Source organism: Protopterus annectens, chromosome 9.part0, assembly GCF_019279795.1.
Source record: "Protopterus annectens isolate FY-2018-M chromosome 9.part0, PAN1.0, whole genome shotgun sequence".
Taxonomy (NCBI): Eukaryota; Metazoa; Chordata; order Ceratodontiformes; family Protopteridae; genus Protopterus; species Protopterus annectens.
Genome location: NC_056743.1, coordinates 1,764,420,039 through 1,764,435,158, shown reverse-complemented (window position 1 = coordinate 1,764,435,158; position 15,120 = coordinate 1,764,420,039). Strand labels below are relative to the sequence as shown.

At 39.2% G+C, this 15,120-nt stretch overlaps 1 protein-coding gene across 1 annotated transcript in view; it reads left to right on the top strand.

Annotated features, from left to right (window-relative positions):
- RGL3 (ral guanine nucleotide dissociation stimulator like 3) overlaps positions 1-15,120 on the top strand; it is a 958,134-nt gene that overhangs the window by 205,941 nt on the left and 737,073 nt on the right. Inside the window, exon 6 of the mRNA XM_044084617.1 lies at positions 12,775-12,968. Within this exon, the coding sequence (XP_043940552.1) occupies positions 12,775-12,968 (194 nt within the window). The remainder of the gene's footprint in view (positions 1-12,774; positions 12,969-15,120) is intronic.

The window sequence follows — 15,120 nt, the reverse complement described above, 5'->3', positions numbered from 1 at the left end:
GTACAAGTACAGAATTTTGTCTGACATGAAACAGGAAGTACACAATTTTTATAGTTTCTTAAATTCAAGTTGTGCCCACCTTACTGACGTGGTCAGTCACAGGGCATCTACATCACTTTAGCTTACAGTATTCTATTCATTAAATAATGCTGATGCTGTATATTAAAAAAAAAGTTTTCCTCTGGTAACAATACGGCCTTGCTTACCACCTGGTCAGACATAATGTCTTTCTGTAAAGTTACTTCTTCAAGGTTTCAGACTAGTTCGAATACAATAGCAGATTCAATCTTCTAATACACTTCTTTGTTCCCCTGTAACACTTTCCCAACAGCTGCGTGTTATCTAGTAACACATACACAAGGCCAAATCATCCCAGCAGGAAAGAGCAGAAGATTTCATTATTTCACATATTTAATTTCCTGACCCAGCAGATAATCACTTGTGAAAAGCATAAACATTAAAACTTGCTGAGCTAGCAGCTGCCAGGGTCAGAGGCCAACTTGCTACAAGCCACACTGCAGTTTCAAAACTTCTTGCAATTACACATGAATTCATCCTTTTTGTTATATCATTAATAGAATAAAATGCATTACATACTACTTTGCTTTTAAACTAGCACTTCACATATATTCAAATACATATTTCTCTAACAATCTGTCACCTCTGACCTATTTGCTAATGTAATCCATCACCAGTATGAACAGCAGTGAGCTCAGAGCTATCTGATGCAGACCCACTCCCACTGGGAACCCCTCTGTGAGTCTGAACACTGCTCCTACTTGAGTCATTGGGTCCTTGTACATAGCCTACACTTAATTCTACCAATGTTTCTATGTAGGCTGTATAACAGAAGGAAGAAAATCATGGCAGAATTAGGAGGATTAGCACCCAGCTGGATAAAAGTACTCTCAACAAACTGAACAACTCAGAGAACAAATAAAGTCTAACAAGGTCAAATTTGAGGTAATTCTGGCCTCACAGTCCAAGATGAACCACAAGACATTCTTTAGCTACGTCTGCAACCACAAAGGCAATACACAATTGTGTGCAGAGCTCATTGTTAATGGAACCACCTATACTGATCCAGAAGATATAGCAAACTTACTGGCCAACACATTCAGCTACAACTTTACACCTCTCTGCACACCAATCTTACCTTAGGAAATGCCATCAAATATAATTTCCCCTGCTATCACTAGGGAATAGGTCCTTAATGCTCTCTCCAAGACCAAGGACACCACATCAGTGGGCCCAGACAATATCCCAGGATGCCTTCTAAATAGCATGAACCATGACCTGTAAGACCTTCTGGAATCACTATTTAACCATAGCCTCCAAACAGGCTTTGTACTTTATGAATGGAGAACAGTAGCAGTTACCCCTCTGCACAAAGGCGGGACATCAACAGACCCTGGAAAGTACTGACCCATGAGTCTCACTAGCTTCATATTCAAAGCAATGGAAATAATTATCATTAATGTCATAGGAAACTTCCAGATGCTGGACCCAACCCGGTTTCATTTGGTTGAGGGTAGATCATAACAACTAAATGTGTTGGATGTCTTTGAGAGGGTTATTAAGTAAATGGACAAGGGCAAAACAGTTTACACTACCTTCCTACCTTGAACTGGCCAAGGCATTTGCCACAATGCCTCATTTGGGCATTGATGACAAACTCAAGAGATAAGGTATAATCCCTTATATCATCTGGTGGATGGCCAACTGGCTCACAGATAGGACCCAGAAAGTTAGAACTGGGGAGTTTACCTCTATAATAAGGCCATTCACCAGTTGAGTCCCTCAGGGATTGGTCCTCTGGCCACTCCTTTTTGCTATCTTCTTCTCTGAAGACAAGGCCACTGTCAAGGATCTCTGGCTGACCACATTTGCAGATGACTTCAAATTAGGAGCAGTCATAGAATCTCAGGCCAACACTAGTGATATTCAGGAAGGACTGATACAAATACCTAGCGTCAGAGCCATGGACTAAAACTAAATACCAGGAAATGCATAATATTATCCTTTGGGAAGTCATCCACCATTGGTAACAATGGTATTGACAATGCACTCCTAAGAGATGACGCAGTAGTCAGGGACTTAGGGACACACATAGACAGTAATCTAGCTATTGACCATCATGTGTCTACGGTAGTGAAGAAATCATTCTATGTTGTGTAACTTATAAACAAAAGTATGGCATCTCGGTCTACGGAGGTCATTGTTCCACTGTATTTGGCATTTATTAGACCTATCATTGAGTACAATGCCCCCTTTGGTATGTACCTAATGAAGAACATCCAACAACTGGAACATCCACAGAGGTTGTTCACTAAAAGAATACAGGGTGCAAGAAACATGTCATATGCAGACCACCTCAGATTCTTATCTCTGTATTATATTTCCTACAGACTTTTGAGGGGAGATCTATGCCTGGCATGCAAAGCATTGTAAGACCTCACCCTGATGGACTTCCTGCATATCTGCAAAACAAACAGCACCAGAGTTACCCATTCTAAGCACTTACATTTAGCCTGTGATATAAACAGGACCTGTTAGAGAGACAGGTATGTATCCCAGAGACTACCATTTCTCTGGAACAGGTTCCCCATCAATGTGAAGCAGTGTTCCTCCCTAACCCAATTCAAGTGTAACTTGGACAAGTGGATGGGGAACAGGTGGTTCATCCCTGGCTTAGAACTAATGTTTGTAATGGGCACAGACAGCCTATAACTAGTTTATCTTCTAGGCCACTACTTGTAAATGCTTCATCTCCCAAGCCCCTGCCTACATTTACCAAGGGTAGCAGAACTTGTCAGAGATTTGGGATGTACGACCAGAGTTAAACATGCCCTTGACGTTGTTAGCCTAGTATACACCTATGAACCTATAAGTATGCTGGAGGCAGGGTAGCTTCAACGAGTTGTGACTTAGTCAGCTGCGGCACTAACATGCTTACTGCACTTTGAGTGTGGTTGTTTGACTGTGGAGACACTAAATAAGGAGTGTTGGGAATGATTTCTCCCATGTTTGGAGAGTGTGGGTATCAAAACCTCTCCATAAGCACTTATTAACAGTTTTTGCTCCCTGGTTTTGCTAATTTCACATTATAATATTAATGCTGTTGTACTTATGCTGTCTCAGTTTTTAGTTATATTACATGATGAAGTCCAAGTTGGTTATGAAACTGCTGTTTTAGATTTATTGATTTTCTTATTGCTTTCTTATTCTGATGGTGGATTATTTTCCCATTGTAGGTATGCAATGCAGAAAATTATATTTTTTTGTGGTCCTATTTTAGATGTACGTGTGTATATTTCAGAAGGTAAACTGTTTTTCTTGCATTCATTTTCTAAATAGTGTCATAGGGTTTAGGTGATGTAACAGTATATACCAATGCTTTGATATGTATGTATGTATGTATATATGGGTCTATGTCAGATGGTCAACTTCTTGGAAACTCGAAAAAAATATTAAAGAGACCATATGATTGAGTTTCCGAAAACTCGAAAAACTCGAACATAAAAAAAAAAAAAAAAAACAAAGAAAGAAAAAACACAAAACTTACATTTTCAAAAGGGAGGAAACCCCCCTGCACCCCCCCCCCCCACATCTGATGCAAATGATATATACCGAATCTGAAATTGCACTACAGAAACATTGAGATCCATTAAAGTGAAAGTGCACTACATCGAAAGTGCACATTTGCAAAAGCCGGTTCTCCGAACTGGAAAAAACAAAAAAATACTTTAAACAGCATTTTACACCTTGCAACCCCCATGTGAGGGCTGTGCCCCCCACACCCCCCCTCCTTAAATATACTAACTCTGAGATCACATTACAGTGGGAAAAAGGATATATTTCCTTATCCCCACTGTAATGTGCTTCGGAGAACAGGCTATAGCAAAAGTGCACTTTTGATTTACTGCACTTTCACTTAAATGGGTTCAATCTTCTGGTTGTCAAGAAAGTGTGTTTTCAACAATCAGAAGTAGACCCATATATATATATATATATATATATATATATATATATATATATATATATATATGTGTGTGGATATGTATGAATGGTTCCCCTTCACAAAGTCAAACGGCCACAATCTCGAAATGCATATGGTCGAGACCATATGCTTGAAATTGTGGAAGCTTGATTGTGTGAATGGGGAATAGCATACAGCGCAGAATGGGAGATTTCCCTTTCTGTGCTCTAGTGCGATCTCGGAGTTGGAATAAATAAGTAGCGGGGGCTTGCCCCCCTGCAGAAACACTTTTTTGTGTTATCTTCTTTTTTTTTGTAGTCTCCTTTCATGAAGTCAAGCTTCAGAAATTCGAGCATATGGCATTGGCCATATGCATTTCGAGTTTCTGAATGTTCGACTTTGTGATGGGGATATATATAAATTGAAGCATCTGTTCTGTTCGCAAAGCACAGGCACTTTATGTTACAGATTGTTGTATCATCTCCAAATCTTTTGGGAATGGACCCTATTTCTAAGTCAGAGTACGATTAAAGTTCATAAAATTAGTGTTGTTTCAATCTTTGATCTAAGTCAGAAGTGTTCTTCACAGCACCCGCAATGTGCTCAGTAATGATTCCTTCTGCAATTTATATGGGGTTACAAGTACTGGTAACATATCGAAATACAATTGTAGACTCTTTTATATAAGACCCGTTGCTCCTACTACTATTTGAACTGTCTGGGTATCTTTATTCCACATTGTTCTCATGTCGGTCTGCAGATCCTGATATTTTATGACTTTGTGTCTCTCTGTACGCAAGACACTATAGTCACTGGGTGTGGTGATTTCAATGATCAATGCTACTTTTGTCTTCTTTTCATGGACCACTATATCTGGTTTTCTAGCATCTATCTTTTGAACTGTTGGTAGTGGGTGATCCCATGTGATGTAAACCTCATTATTTTCTGTGATGCTCTGTGGCTCATGTTTCCAGTGTTTTTCAGCCACTTCAGTACCATAATGTTTGCACAATCCCCAGTGCAATAGTTTTGCCACATTATTATGCTTTTCAGTATTGCGTGAATGGGCGTACCTTCGTTGAAGGTTGTGCATCAGGGCTGGTAACTCGGCATGTAAAAATCAACTACCAATCATTAGCGGACCGGAGTTCCGCTGTGGCGACCCCTAACCGGGAAAAGCCGAAAGACACAACGACATTATGCTTTTCAGTATGCGGTCCTTCTGCCATTAGTATGTCACAACCAGCAACTAGGTGTGTGACTGTTTCCAATTTGGTTTTACAAAACCTACATATGGCTGTTTCTCCCACATGTTCAATGGACTTTGAAACCAGTGTGTACATAGTCCACTATCTTGGGCCACCAGTATTAACCTTTCATCTCTTGGCTTGAAATCATCTCTCCTTAACCATTCCTGCATTCTTTCCTGATCAACATGAGGTTCTTCCAGAAGTTTTCTATACCTGCAACTAGTATGCATTTTCCACATTTCTTGCCTTCTCATCTGGTCCTGCACCTTATATTCTTTCTTTTGTTTTTTGGCACATTCAGTTGCTACCTGATTTTTATCTACTTCTGGTCTGATTTTCATTCCTGCTTGACGCCGATATGCTTCTGCTAGAATAAGCAGAGAAGTCATCTTGGATTTATTCTCTTCATGTACATTTGGGTCTTGTGAGGTCAGCAGATATGTATGAAGTCCCTTGACTGTAGATCTATACATGTAATCAGTTTCAAGGAGGCCCATCCCACCTTCGGAATGGAGAATATATAATCTTGGTATGCACTGATTTTTATAAATCATTTGGTGAGCATGAAGCATCCTTCTTGTTTACCTATCTAATCAATTAAACATGTTTTGGGGCTAGTCAGTCACTCCAAAACTTAAGTTAGGACAGAATGAGCAAACTGGTTTATAGCTTGGATTTTGTTCCTAGATGCCAATGCTGTTTTCAGGATTAATTTAAGTCTTCTAAAGTATTCCTTACTAAGTTTTATTCACATTTGTTCAGGTTTTATTGTTGATCCTTCATCAATCCCCAAATATTTGTACACACTCCCACTTGCTCAAGTTCTTTTATATCACATTCTTGTCCCAAACTGATGTTTTCTTGGTGCTGCAGTTTTCCTGCTTTAAAGGTTGCTTTTGCACATTTATCAAGACCAAATGACATTCTTATATTATCTGAAAAAGTTTTGACAACTTGCAGTTGTACTTTCAGTTCCTCATCTCATGAGCCATACAGTTTTAAATCATTGACAAAGAGAAGATGAGAAGTCTTTACACTTTGTTATTTTCTAAGAGCTAAATTATAGCCATGGCCTAAGCTGTTAAGTAGACAGCTTATTGGGTTAAGGGCAAGGCAGAATAGCAGCGGTGACAGAGAGTCACTCTGGAATATCCCACTTTTAATTTTTTATCCCTAGGAAAATAATTTGTCCTTTGTCATGGCTTAATTGCAAAGTGGTCTGCCACTGCTTCCTGGTCGCTGTAATGTAGTCAGTCAGTGTAGGATGTATCTTATACATTTTTAAGGACTCTTTTATCCATGAATGTGGGATACTATCAAATGCTTTTTTGTAGTCAACCCATGCCATATTTAGATTCTTGCCCTTTTTACAGTTCTCTACTATGAATTTATTTAATAACAAATGATCCTTTTTCCATATGACTTTCCTTTATTGCCCTTTTGATCTACTGCCATAATTGAGTTTTCTTCTAAATGACTATAAACTGTAGGCGTCAATCCCCGTGTATAGTTTATATGTCGTTGGAAGGCAAGTATTGGTCTATAATTTTTAGGGTAGCTTGCAGGTTCACTCTTAAGTAAGAACATTGTTTTTCCTGTTGTTAGCCAGATTGATGTCTGCTCAGGGTGTGCATATAAATAGTTTTTAACTCTTCATGCAAAGATGTTAATACTTTTAACCAAAGGTTAGGTTTTGTATCTGGGCCTGGGGTTTTCCTGTTAGAGACTTTTCTTAACTTTGTTTCAATCTCTCTGGCTGTTACTTCATCCCATTTCATATCCTGTACCTTTAAACTTCTTATTTTTTCTTTTACTTTTCTCTCCAGTTAGCATCTTTGTTATGTTCCACAGGATCTTCATAAATACTTCTCCAAAATGTATCTATTTCTTCTTTTTTTAGCGGTCTTTCAATTCCTTTTACCATCTTTCCCAATTCTCTCTAAAACTTTTTTGGGTCATCAATAAATTGCTTATTTTGTACTTTTCCTTTATATTTATCTTCGTATCTCCTAAGTTTTTCTGCCTGTGCTGAGATTTTTAGTTTGTTATTTGTGATAGTGCATGAAAGATCCTGGTCTGTTCTAATACTGCGCATTGCTTTTATCATTTCTTTCTTAGTATTTTTGTTGATCTGTTCCCTCTTCTATAGTCTTCTAACAGTGACACTTCTTGTCTTAATTGGTTTATAGTTTTCTCTATTTGATACTTCCATGATGGTATTCGATTTCTCCCCTGCCTTTCCCTCACTATCCTGTGTTCTTGTGGTAGAACTTTATCAGTTATTAATTTAGCAGCGCAGTAATGTATCCTGTTTACTTTTGTTATATCACATGGATCTCTATGGACAGTCCTAATTACTCTGTTTATTTGTTTTATCAAACTTCTGACTTTTTGGGTTTTATTGACCTTCAGCAGTCGATTTCTTTCATTGATCTTAATAGATCTGTCTATGTCTATTAAATCAAGTAATTCTTCTCTTAGCTCATTTTCTTCTAAACTGAGGGTACATTTTTTGTTTTCCATTTCCTGAAGGGATTCTATAGAAAGTTCTATAGCATCTTCCTGTGGCACATTTTCTTCAATTTCATCCTGTGCCATACGTTGCTCTTTCATATGGGAACTCACTAGCCTATCTCTCAACACTGACTGCATCAGTTTCCATAGTTTCCTGTTCCTTCCTTTGTTGTCCAGCTTCAAGTGAACATTTATACTGGTTTCCTGTGGAAGTATCCACAATATCTTCATATGGCACCTGATCAATTGCTTCCAGTCCACTGGTTTCCCCTTAATTTGGATATCTATTGCTCTATCCTGTTGTGGTGCTTTCTGAATTAGATTTTCTGCACTGGATTCCTTACTTCGCAGGCACTCCATAACCTCAGTCTCTATTTCTTTAACTTCTCCATTACTAATATGCTTTTCTGCTTTTCCACTTTATCTTCTTTTTTTTTGTATTGTAAAGTGTTCCCTGTCTGGATTCCTTTGACTGTATTTTTTTTCAAATATGCTATTTTTGTTTTGGTTAGTTTTGCTTTCTCCTTTGCATAGATATTACACCATATTAAATCTCTCTTTCTTTCCCATGTCCATATTTCTTCTTCAGATGTCTCAAGATCTTCCTGCTTCTCCTTACTTTGGGGACTCATTCCATCATGCTGTGATGTAACCCATGTTAGATCTTCTATACCAAATCCTTCACTTTGCAGGCACTCCATAACTTCAGCTTCTATTTTTTAAACTTCTACTTTACTAATCTTTTTTCTACATTACCTCTTTGTGTTACTATTTTTTAATTGTGAAATTTTCCATATCTGGATGCCTTTGCCTGTATTTCTCTTTGGGGCTGCCTTCTTTATATTGATTAATTTGGCATTCTCCTTTGCATAAATATTGCACCATATCAAATCTCTCCTTTTTTCCCCTGTCCATATTTCTTTTTTATACTTTTCAAAAATCTCTAGGTATTGTTGTTTATATTTTCGCACTTCCTTGCGAAGGTACTCACCAAGACTTGAGGATGAATTCAGTTTCAGTAGTAATACTGAGGATGAATTCAGTTTCAGTAGTAATACTGAGGATGAATTCAGTTTCGGTAGTAATACTGAGGATGAATTCAGTTTTGGTAGTAATACTGAGGATGAATTCAGTTTCAGTAGTAATACTGAGGATGAATTCAGTTTTGGTAGTAATACTCTCCTTTACTTGCTGTCTTATCATCTCTCCATTGTGGTACAGTGTGGATCGAGGAATATGCCCTTTCCACACTGCAGTGCAACCTCAGAGTTGGAATGTATAATTAGCAGGGGGTGTGCGTGGTGCATGGGGGTTGCTCCCCTGCAAAAAGATTTGTTTAGTTTACTTTTCGATCCTTTGTGGATCGATGTTATGTGTATTCAGTGATGTGTGCTCAATGATTTGTGCTATCAGTCAAAATATATACTCCAATATCTGTCTGTATCTATATGAGTATATGATCTATAGAAATAACTACTTACCAAATATCTGAAAACATTGAAAAAAAAACAATAGCAAACTGAAAACAGTTTCCTTTTGTGATTAGTTAACCAAAACCCTACAGTTAGGTTCAGTCACATTGTGTCTGAGTAGTGGTTGTTTTGCAGAAAGGGTCCTTCTAAGGTAAAGTGTAGATTTGAGGTTAGGGGTAGGGGTAGTGTTAGGGTTAGCACACATTAGTGAAGATTTATTTATTTATTCTTATCCTTGTACCCAAAACTCTAGATGGAAAAGCATCATAGATCAGCCATCTACTGGTTAATAAATACTAATTAATAAATAAATTTCAGATACTCCCTAACCAAGATGTGGGATCGTCCCTCTACTGGTTAATAAATAAATTTCAGATACTCCCTAACCAAGATGTGGGATCGTCCCTCTACTGGTTAATAAATACTAATTAATAAATAAATTTCAGATGCTCCCTAACCAATATGTGTGACCGTCAACATCATCAAAATGCAGTGCTAGAGGCAATAGAGGTGACAAGGGGGCAAAGATGCAGTTTCATTTCAGAAGAGTTCTGCAGCCTCACAAGCCTTATTACCACATCCATCTCTACTACATATACAGTAGATTGTTGATGGTCCCTTGACAGTAGAATACATTTACAAGTGTAACCTGAGATTACAACCAGTATTCTGTTAAGTTCTCAGAAACAGATACTTCAGCCATGTCTCTTCTTTCTTACACAAAATATGTATTGATATACATTTGATATGCATTTCTCTGTAACTGATTTGGAGTCCACGGCTTGATGGTGGACAACACACATGGCAAAGAAAGAAAGACAGTCACAGGATCACATACAAAAGTGGCCAACATGCAATTCAGGTAGACTTCCTTCTAGTAAGGAAAGGCCACTGGGGTAGAATCAATGATTGCAAATCCCCGGTAAAACAGTCAGCCCACAGCATAAGCCACTGGTGTCCACACTGAGCTGCAAGCAGTGGTCAGAGAAGGCTCTAAGCTCAACAGAGACCAGGCTGTTGACCTGGAAGTTGACTGGAGAGAAAGCATGAGTTGAATGCATTACTCAGGGCTCTAGCACGTGAAAAAGAGGAGGTGATAGGTGGAGTTGGGAGGTGATAGGTGGAGTTGAAGAAGAATGGCAGTGCCTCAAAACAGTATGTGTAAAGACTTGGAAATAGAGAGGTGGCTGAGCCAGGTGTGAAAGTAAGGTGCATAAGTAAAGCTGGTGGTAGAAAGTAGAATACAATGAAGCCATCAAAAGAAAGAAAAAGTGTAATGTGTTTATGCGATGTAAAAAATTAAAAGACAAAATAGGATATAGAAGAGATGGACAAGGCTAAGAAGGAATACTGGTTGTCTAACAAAGAGGCTAGGAGTAGAGTTGCAGTAGAAAAGAAGAAGGCACCGAAGGCACTCTATTAGCTTCTGGGAATGACTAAGTAGATGGCACAAAGAAACTCTTATCAGGTTGCAAGACAAAGACAGAAAGATAAAGAAGATAGTCAGGTGCTCTTCATAAGGTAAGCCAGCAACAACCTGCTCACCAGTCCACATTTTCTGAATGAAGATGACCTGTACTGCCCCTGACAGTCTATGAGGAAAGATGAAGAGAAGCCCACCCTGGAAGAAGTAAGAACAGCATTAAGGAAAATAAATTAGGGAAAGAAGCAGGATCAGATGAGGTCACAGCGAATATAATCAAGATGTTGGGTGAGATGGGGAATAAATGGCTTCTGAAGGTACTCATAACTGTATGGAGATAAATGCATATCCCAGATGACTGGAGAATAAACATAGTAGTGTCAGTGTACAAGAACAAAGGAGACATCCACAACTGTGGGTAGTACAGAGGTATCAAATTCCTGTCATGCTGCATGGCAGTTCTGGAGAGGGTAACTGATAAACGAGTATGCAGAGTAGTAGAAAGTAAGATGGGAGATGAGCAGTTTGGATTTAAATCAGAAGGCAACAAAAATGACTTGATGTTTGCAGTGAGACAGATAGTTGAGAAGAAGCTAGAGATGAAGAAAGAGTCCAACTGGGCATTCCTAGACTTGAAGAAAGCATATGACAAGGTTCCATGAAAGCTAATTTGGGTAGTCCTGTGGTGGTTTGAAGTAGTATAGGCTATGTGCAAGGAATTAGTGTAGGCTATGTACAAGGAATTAGTGTAGGCTATGTACAAGGACTCAATGACTCAAGTACAAATAGTGTTCAGACTCACAGAGGGGTCCCATTGGGAGTGGGTATGTATCAGGGTTCAGCTCTGAGCCCACTGCTGTTCATACTGATGATGGACAACATTAGCAAACAGGTTGAAGGAGACAGATTAACAAAGTTGCTGTATGCAGATAATGTGGCATTACAGGCAGACTGAGCAAGAGCTTCAGCAAAGCATAAGGGAATGGAATGCAAAACTGAAGGCGAAACTGAGTACAGATAAGACAGATGTAATGGCAACAAATTGGTGAAATCAGAAAAAGCTTTAAATTGAGAGAGAGAGAGGAAATAGTGCAACAGGTTAACAGCTTAAAGTATCTGGAAAGGTAGATGAGGAGAAGGGAAGTCTGAATGAAGATGTTAAAGGTAAAGTCAGAGGGGCTACAGCTAACAGGCACAGAGTGTCAGGGATAATGTGTGACAGAAGAATACCAAAGAAGCTGAAAAGTAAGGTGTGCAACTACTACTGTTGTTTGGTACAGAAACCTGGGCACCTAAAAGCAAAACAGTTGTGGAAGCTTGAGGTGATGGAGATGGAGTGCCTGAGATGGGTGGTAGGATGCACACTGTCGGACAGATGAAGAAATATGAACATCAGAGCAGAAGCCAAGGTAGCGCCAGTTGCAGAGAATGTTAAAGAGAGCAGATTATGATGCTTTTGGCACATGTGCAGAAAAGCAGAAGACAGTCTGGTGAAGAAGAAGATTTAGGACAGACAGAAAGAAGGCAAGAGTAAAAGAAGGTATCCAGCAAAGAGATGGATAGATTGTGTGATAGAAGACCTGCGACAATTGAGCATGGCTGTTGAAGAAGGTAAGAGAGTGGCATTGAATCGAGACAGTTGACATGAGACCCCAACCTCATGTATAAAATGGAAAAAGGGCTTGATGATGATGATGATGATGAACTTGGCATTCTAATATTCAAGGTGCAGAGGTATGGACCCTCTGAATAAATAGCATTCCTAGCTATCACTTATATAAAATGACTAATCTAGTGATATGCCATTTTAGTCATAATCACCAAAACAATACTCAGTTACATCATAAATGAACCTTGTTACAATGATATCAAACATGGGAATTTCCCCTTCTTCCTGAGTGTGCAAACCCTTGTTTATTTCACCACTCCTATCACAGTAAATCAGCTTTCCTGTTTCTACTCCTAGACCAGAACCATCTAGATAATTAGCTTCTACACACTGTAACTGCTCACTGCAGACCTCTTGTACATAATCTATTATGTTATGCATTCTAAAGACACTAGAGAAATAACAACTTGCAACAAGCATCAACATGTATGATGAACATTTTTTCTTTCTTACTGATCTTTTTTCAGTGCTTTGATGTTTATTCTTCACTTGTGGCTGGAAGAATACACAGTGGATTTTCAGGAGGACCCACCACATTCTTCTCTACAAAAACTGAGAATGCTTGTGAAGCAAGACTTCCCTGGAACACCGCTGCAGCAAAAGACAGAACAACTCCTGCAGAAACTTCAAGAAAGTAGCAGAGCTGAACAGGAGACAAATGGTAAAGCTTCTATGTGGGCAGAGTTTCTTTTATGTATTTAATGATTGTTGTCTTGGAAGCAAATTTTTATTTCAATACACAGGCATTTCTTGTGGCAATAAGTGAAAATTACTCCGGTAGTTATTAGGAAAATCATAATAACCTTTTCAGTATTCACCAGATAATGAATGATTGTTTTTTTTTTAATAAATTAATTTTCTCCCCAAATCAAAACAAAACCAAAAAGATATTTGCTGACTTGAATGGTTTCACAAACAGGCTCAGACTTACACCATTTTTAACCTTATCCAAGGTATATTAAGAAAGGCAGTAAAGGGACAAACTCCCTACATGGCATATGGAGATGCTTACCCACCTTATAATATCTTCTTTATCTGGGATATGCCTTTATCACCATACTGCTATGAGTATCCTCAGAACCTATTTATTATGTTTGAAGTCTTCTGGATGGGTAAAAGACATGCTTAGATAGTTATTTTTGATGAAAACTGACTTGACTAGGCAGGCCACAACCTTTGGCCAAGGTACCCAGTTCAGGGGACACATATTAAAGACAGGGGCCTATACTTAGCAAATGCCCAAATGATGATAACTTTACAGCAGCCGCATTATGACTTATTAAAATATATCACTGAATATAGATTTGGTGAGAAAAGTTTAATAAACTTTTAACGGAAAAAACATTTAGCACCATGAAAAAATGCTATTACCTACTCCAGACTCCCATGTGACAATGACATTTGTTATTTTAGAAAGGTGGTATGCCTCCCACAGAGTATTTTTCTTCCATCAGGAAAATCCAGGCTTGGCCACTGCCTTTTGGATAAAGGGTAGTCCAGGGGTCATTTTTGGAGTCAAATGAAATGCTCCCCATGCTACCCACAAAATATTACTAAAGTATGCTGACCCTAACCTTATACTTTGCCCTAACCCCAACCCTACACGTTAATCTACTGCTAAATAAGACACTCAGGCACACATCGCACCAGAAGCACACATGCATGACACTAAATTCATCTTCTTCCATAACCCTTTCCCTACCCTAAAACACAAACACTGACACACACTCTCATAGGATCATAGGAAGTTACTAGGCTATTAGCCCTGAGGCACTTACCAGCCAAGCCAAGAATTTAGCCCATGTTCCAACAAGTCAGCACCTGATGCCCCTGTCCAGCAGAGACACAGGTGGAATCCCAGGGGTGTATTTTCTGTTCCCCATCCAGTTAGCCAGGTTGTGCTTAAAAGGGGTTAATAAGGTACTCTGCTTAATGTAGAGAGGGAGTCTATTCCACAGAAGGGAGAGTCTCTGGGACACAAATCTGTCCCACCAACAAGTCCTACTGATGTCAAAGACCAGGTTGAGGTCGCGCATGCAGGTTACTCGAGTGGAGTGTGACTTGCGGATATGCAGCAGTCCCATCAAGGCAGGGTCTGAAACTGCATTGTATACCAGACAGGGGTCACCTCTGTGGGGTCTGTAGGAGACTGAGTAGAGGGACAGAGCCTTTAGCCTACCTGTGTAGGGTAGATATTTGAGTCCCTGGATTCTCCTGGTGAGGAACCTCTGTGGTCTCTCCAGCTGCTGTATGTGCTTTGTGAGATACATGCCGAAAGGGACATTGTACTCTATAATGGGTATTTATAAGGGAAGAATACAGGGATGTTATGACCACCTTGTCCCTGGGTTAGAGATGCCCTTACTAATGAGGTGGCCAAGCGGTTAGTAAACTGGAGTGAAAAGTCAGTATTCCAGGTCCTCGGTGCCATTGTCTGCCGGTGGTGCCATCTCGGCAACATGAAAGTTAGGCAAGAGGGATTGCAGTCTACTGAAGAAGACGCCATAACCCATACTGGTCAAATGTCTTTTTATACTAGTAACCAAAGTAATGTCAAGATGAGAAATTCTAGAAGCACAGCTCCACTAGTAAAAAGCATGGCTAGTATATTGCAGTTCATCAACATCATTTCCTAAGTTGTCTTTTCTTATAAGGGTCATGATGGTAGTGAGCTAAGCAAGGCCGACCAGACTTACCCCTTTCTCTCAGCAACTATCTCTCACCTCTAATGTTGAAATTTTTGATAATTCCAAAAGTCTTATTATTAAACCCCAAGCCCAGATACACTTGATCTATCTCCTTATTACATCTCC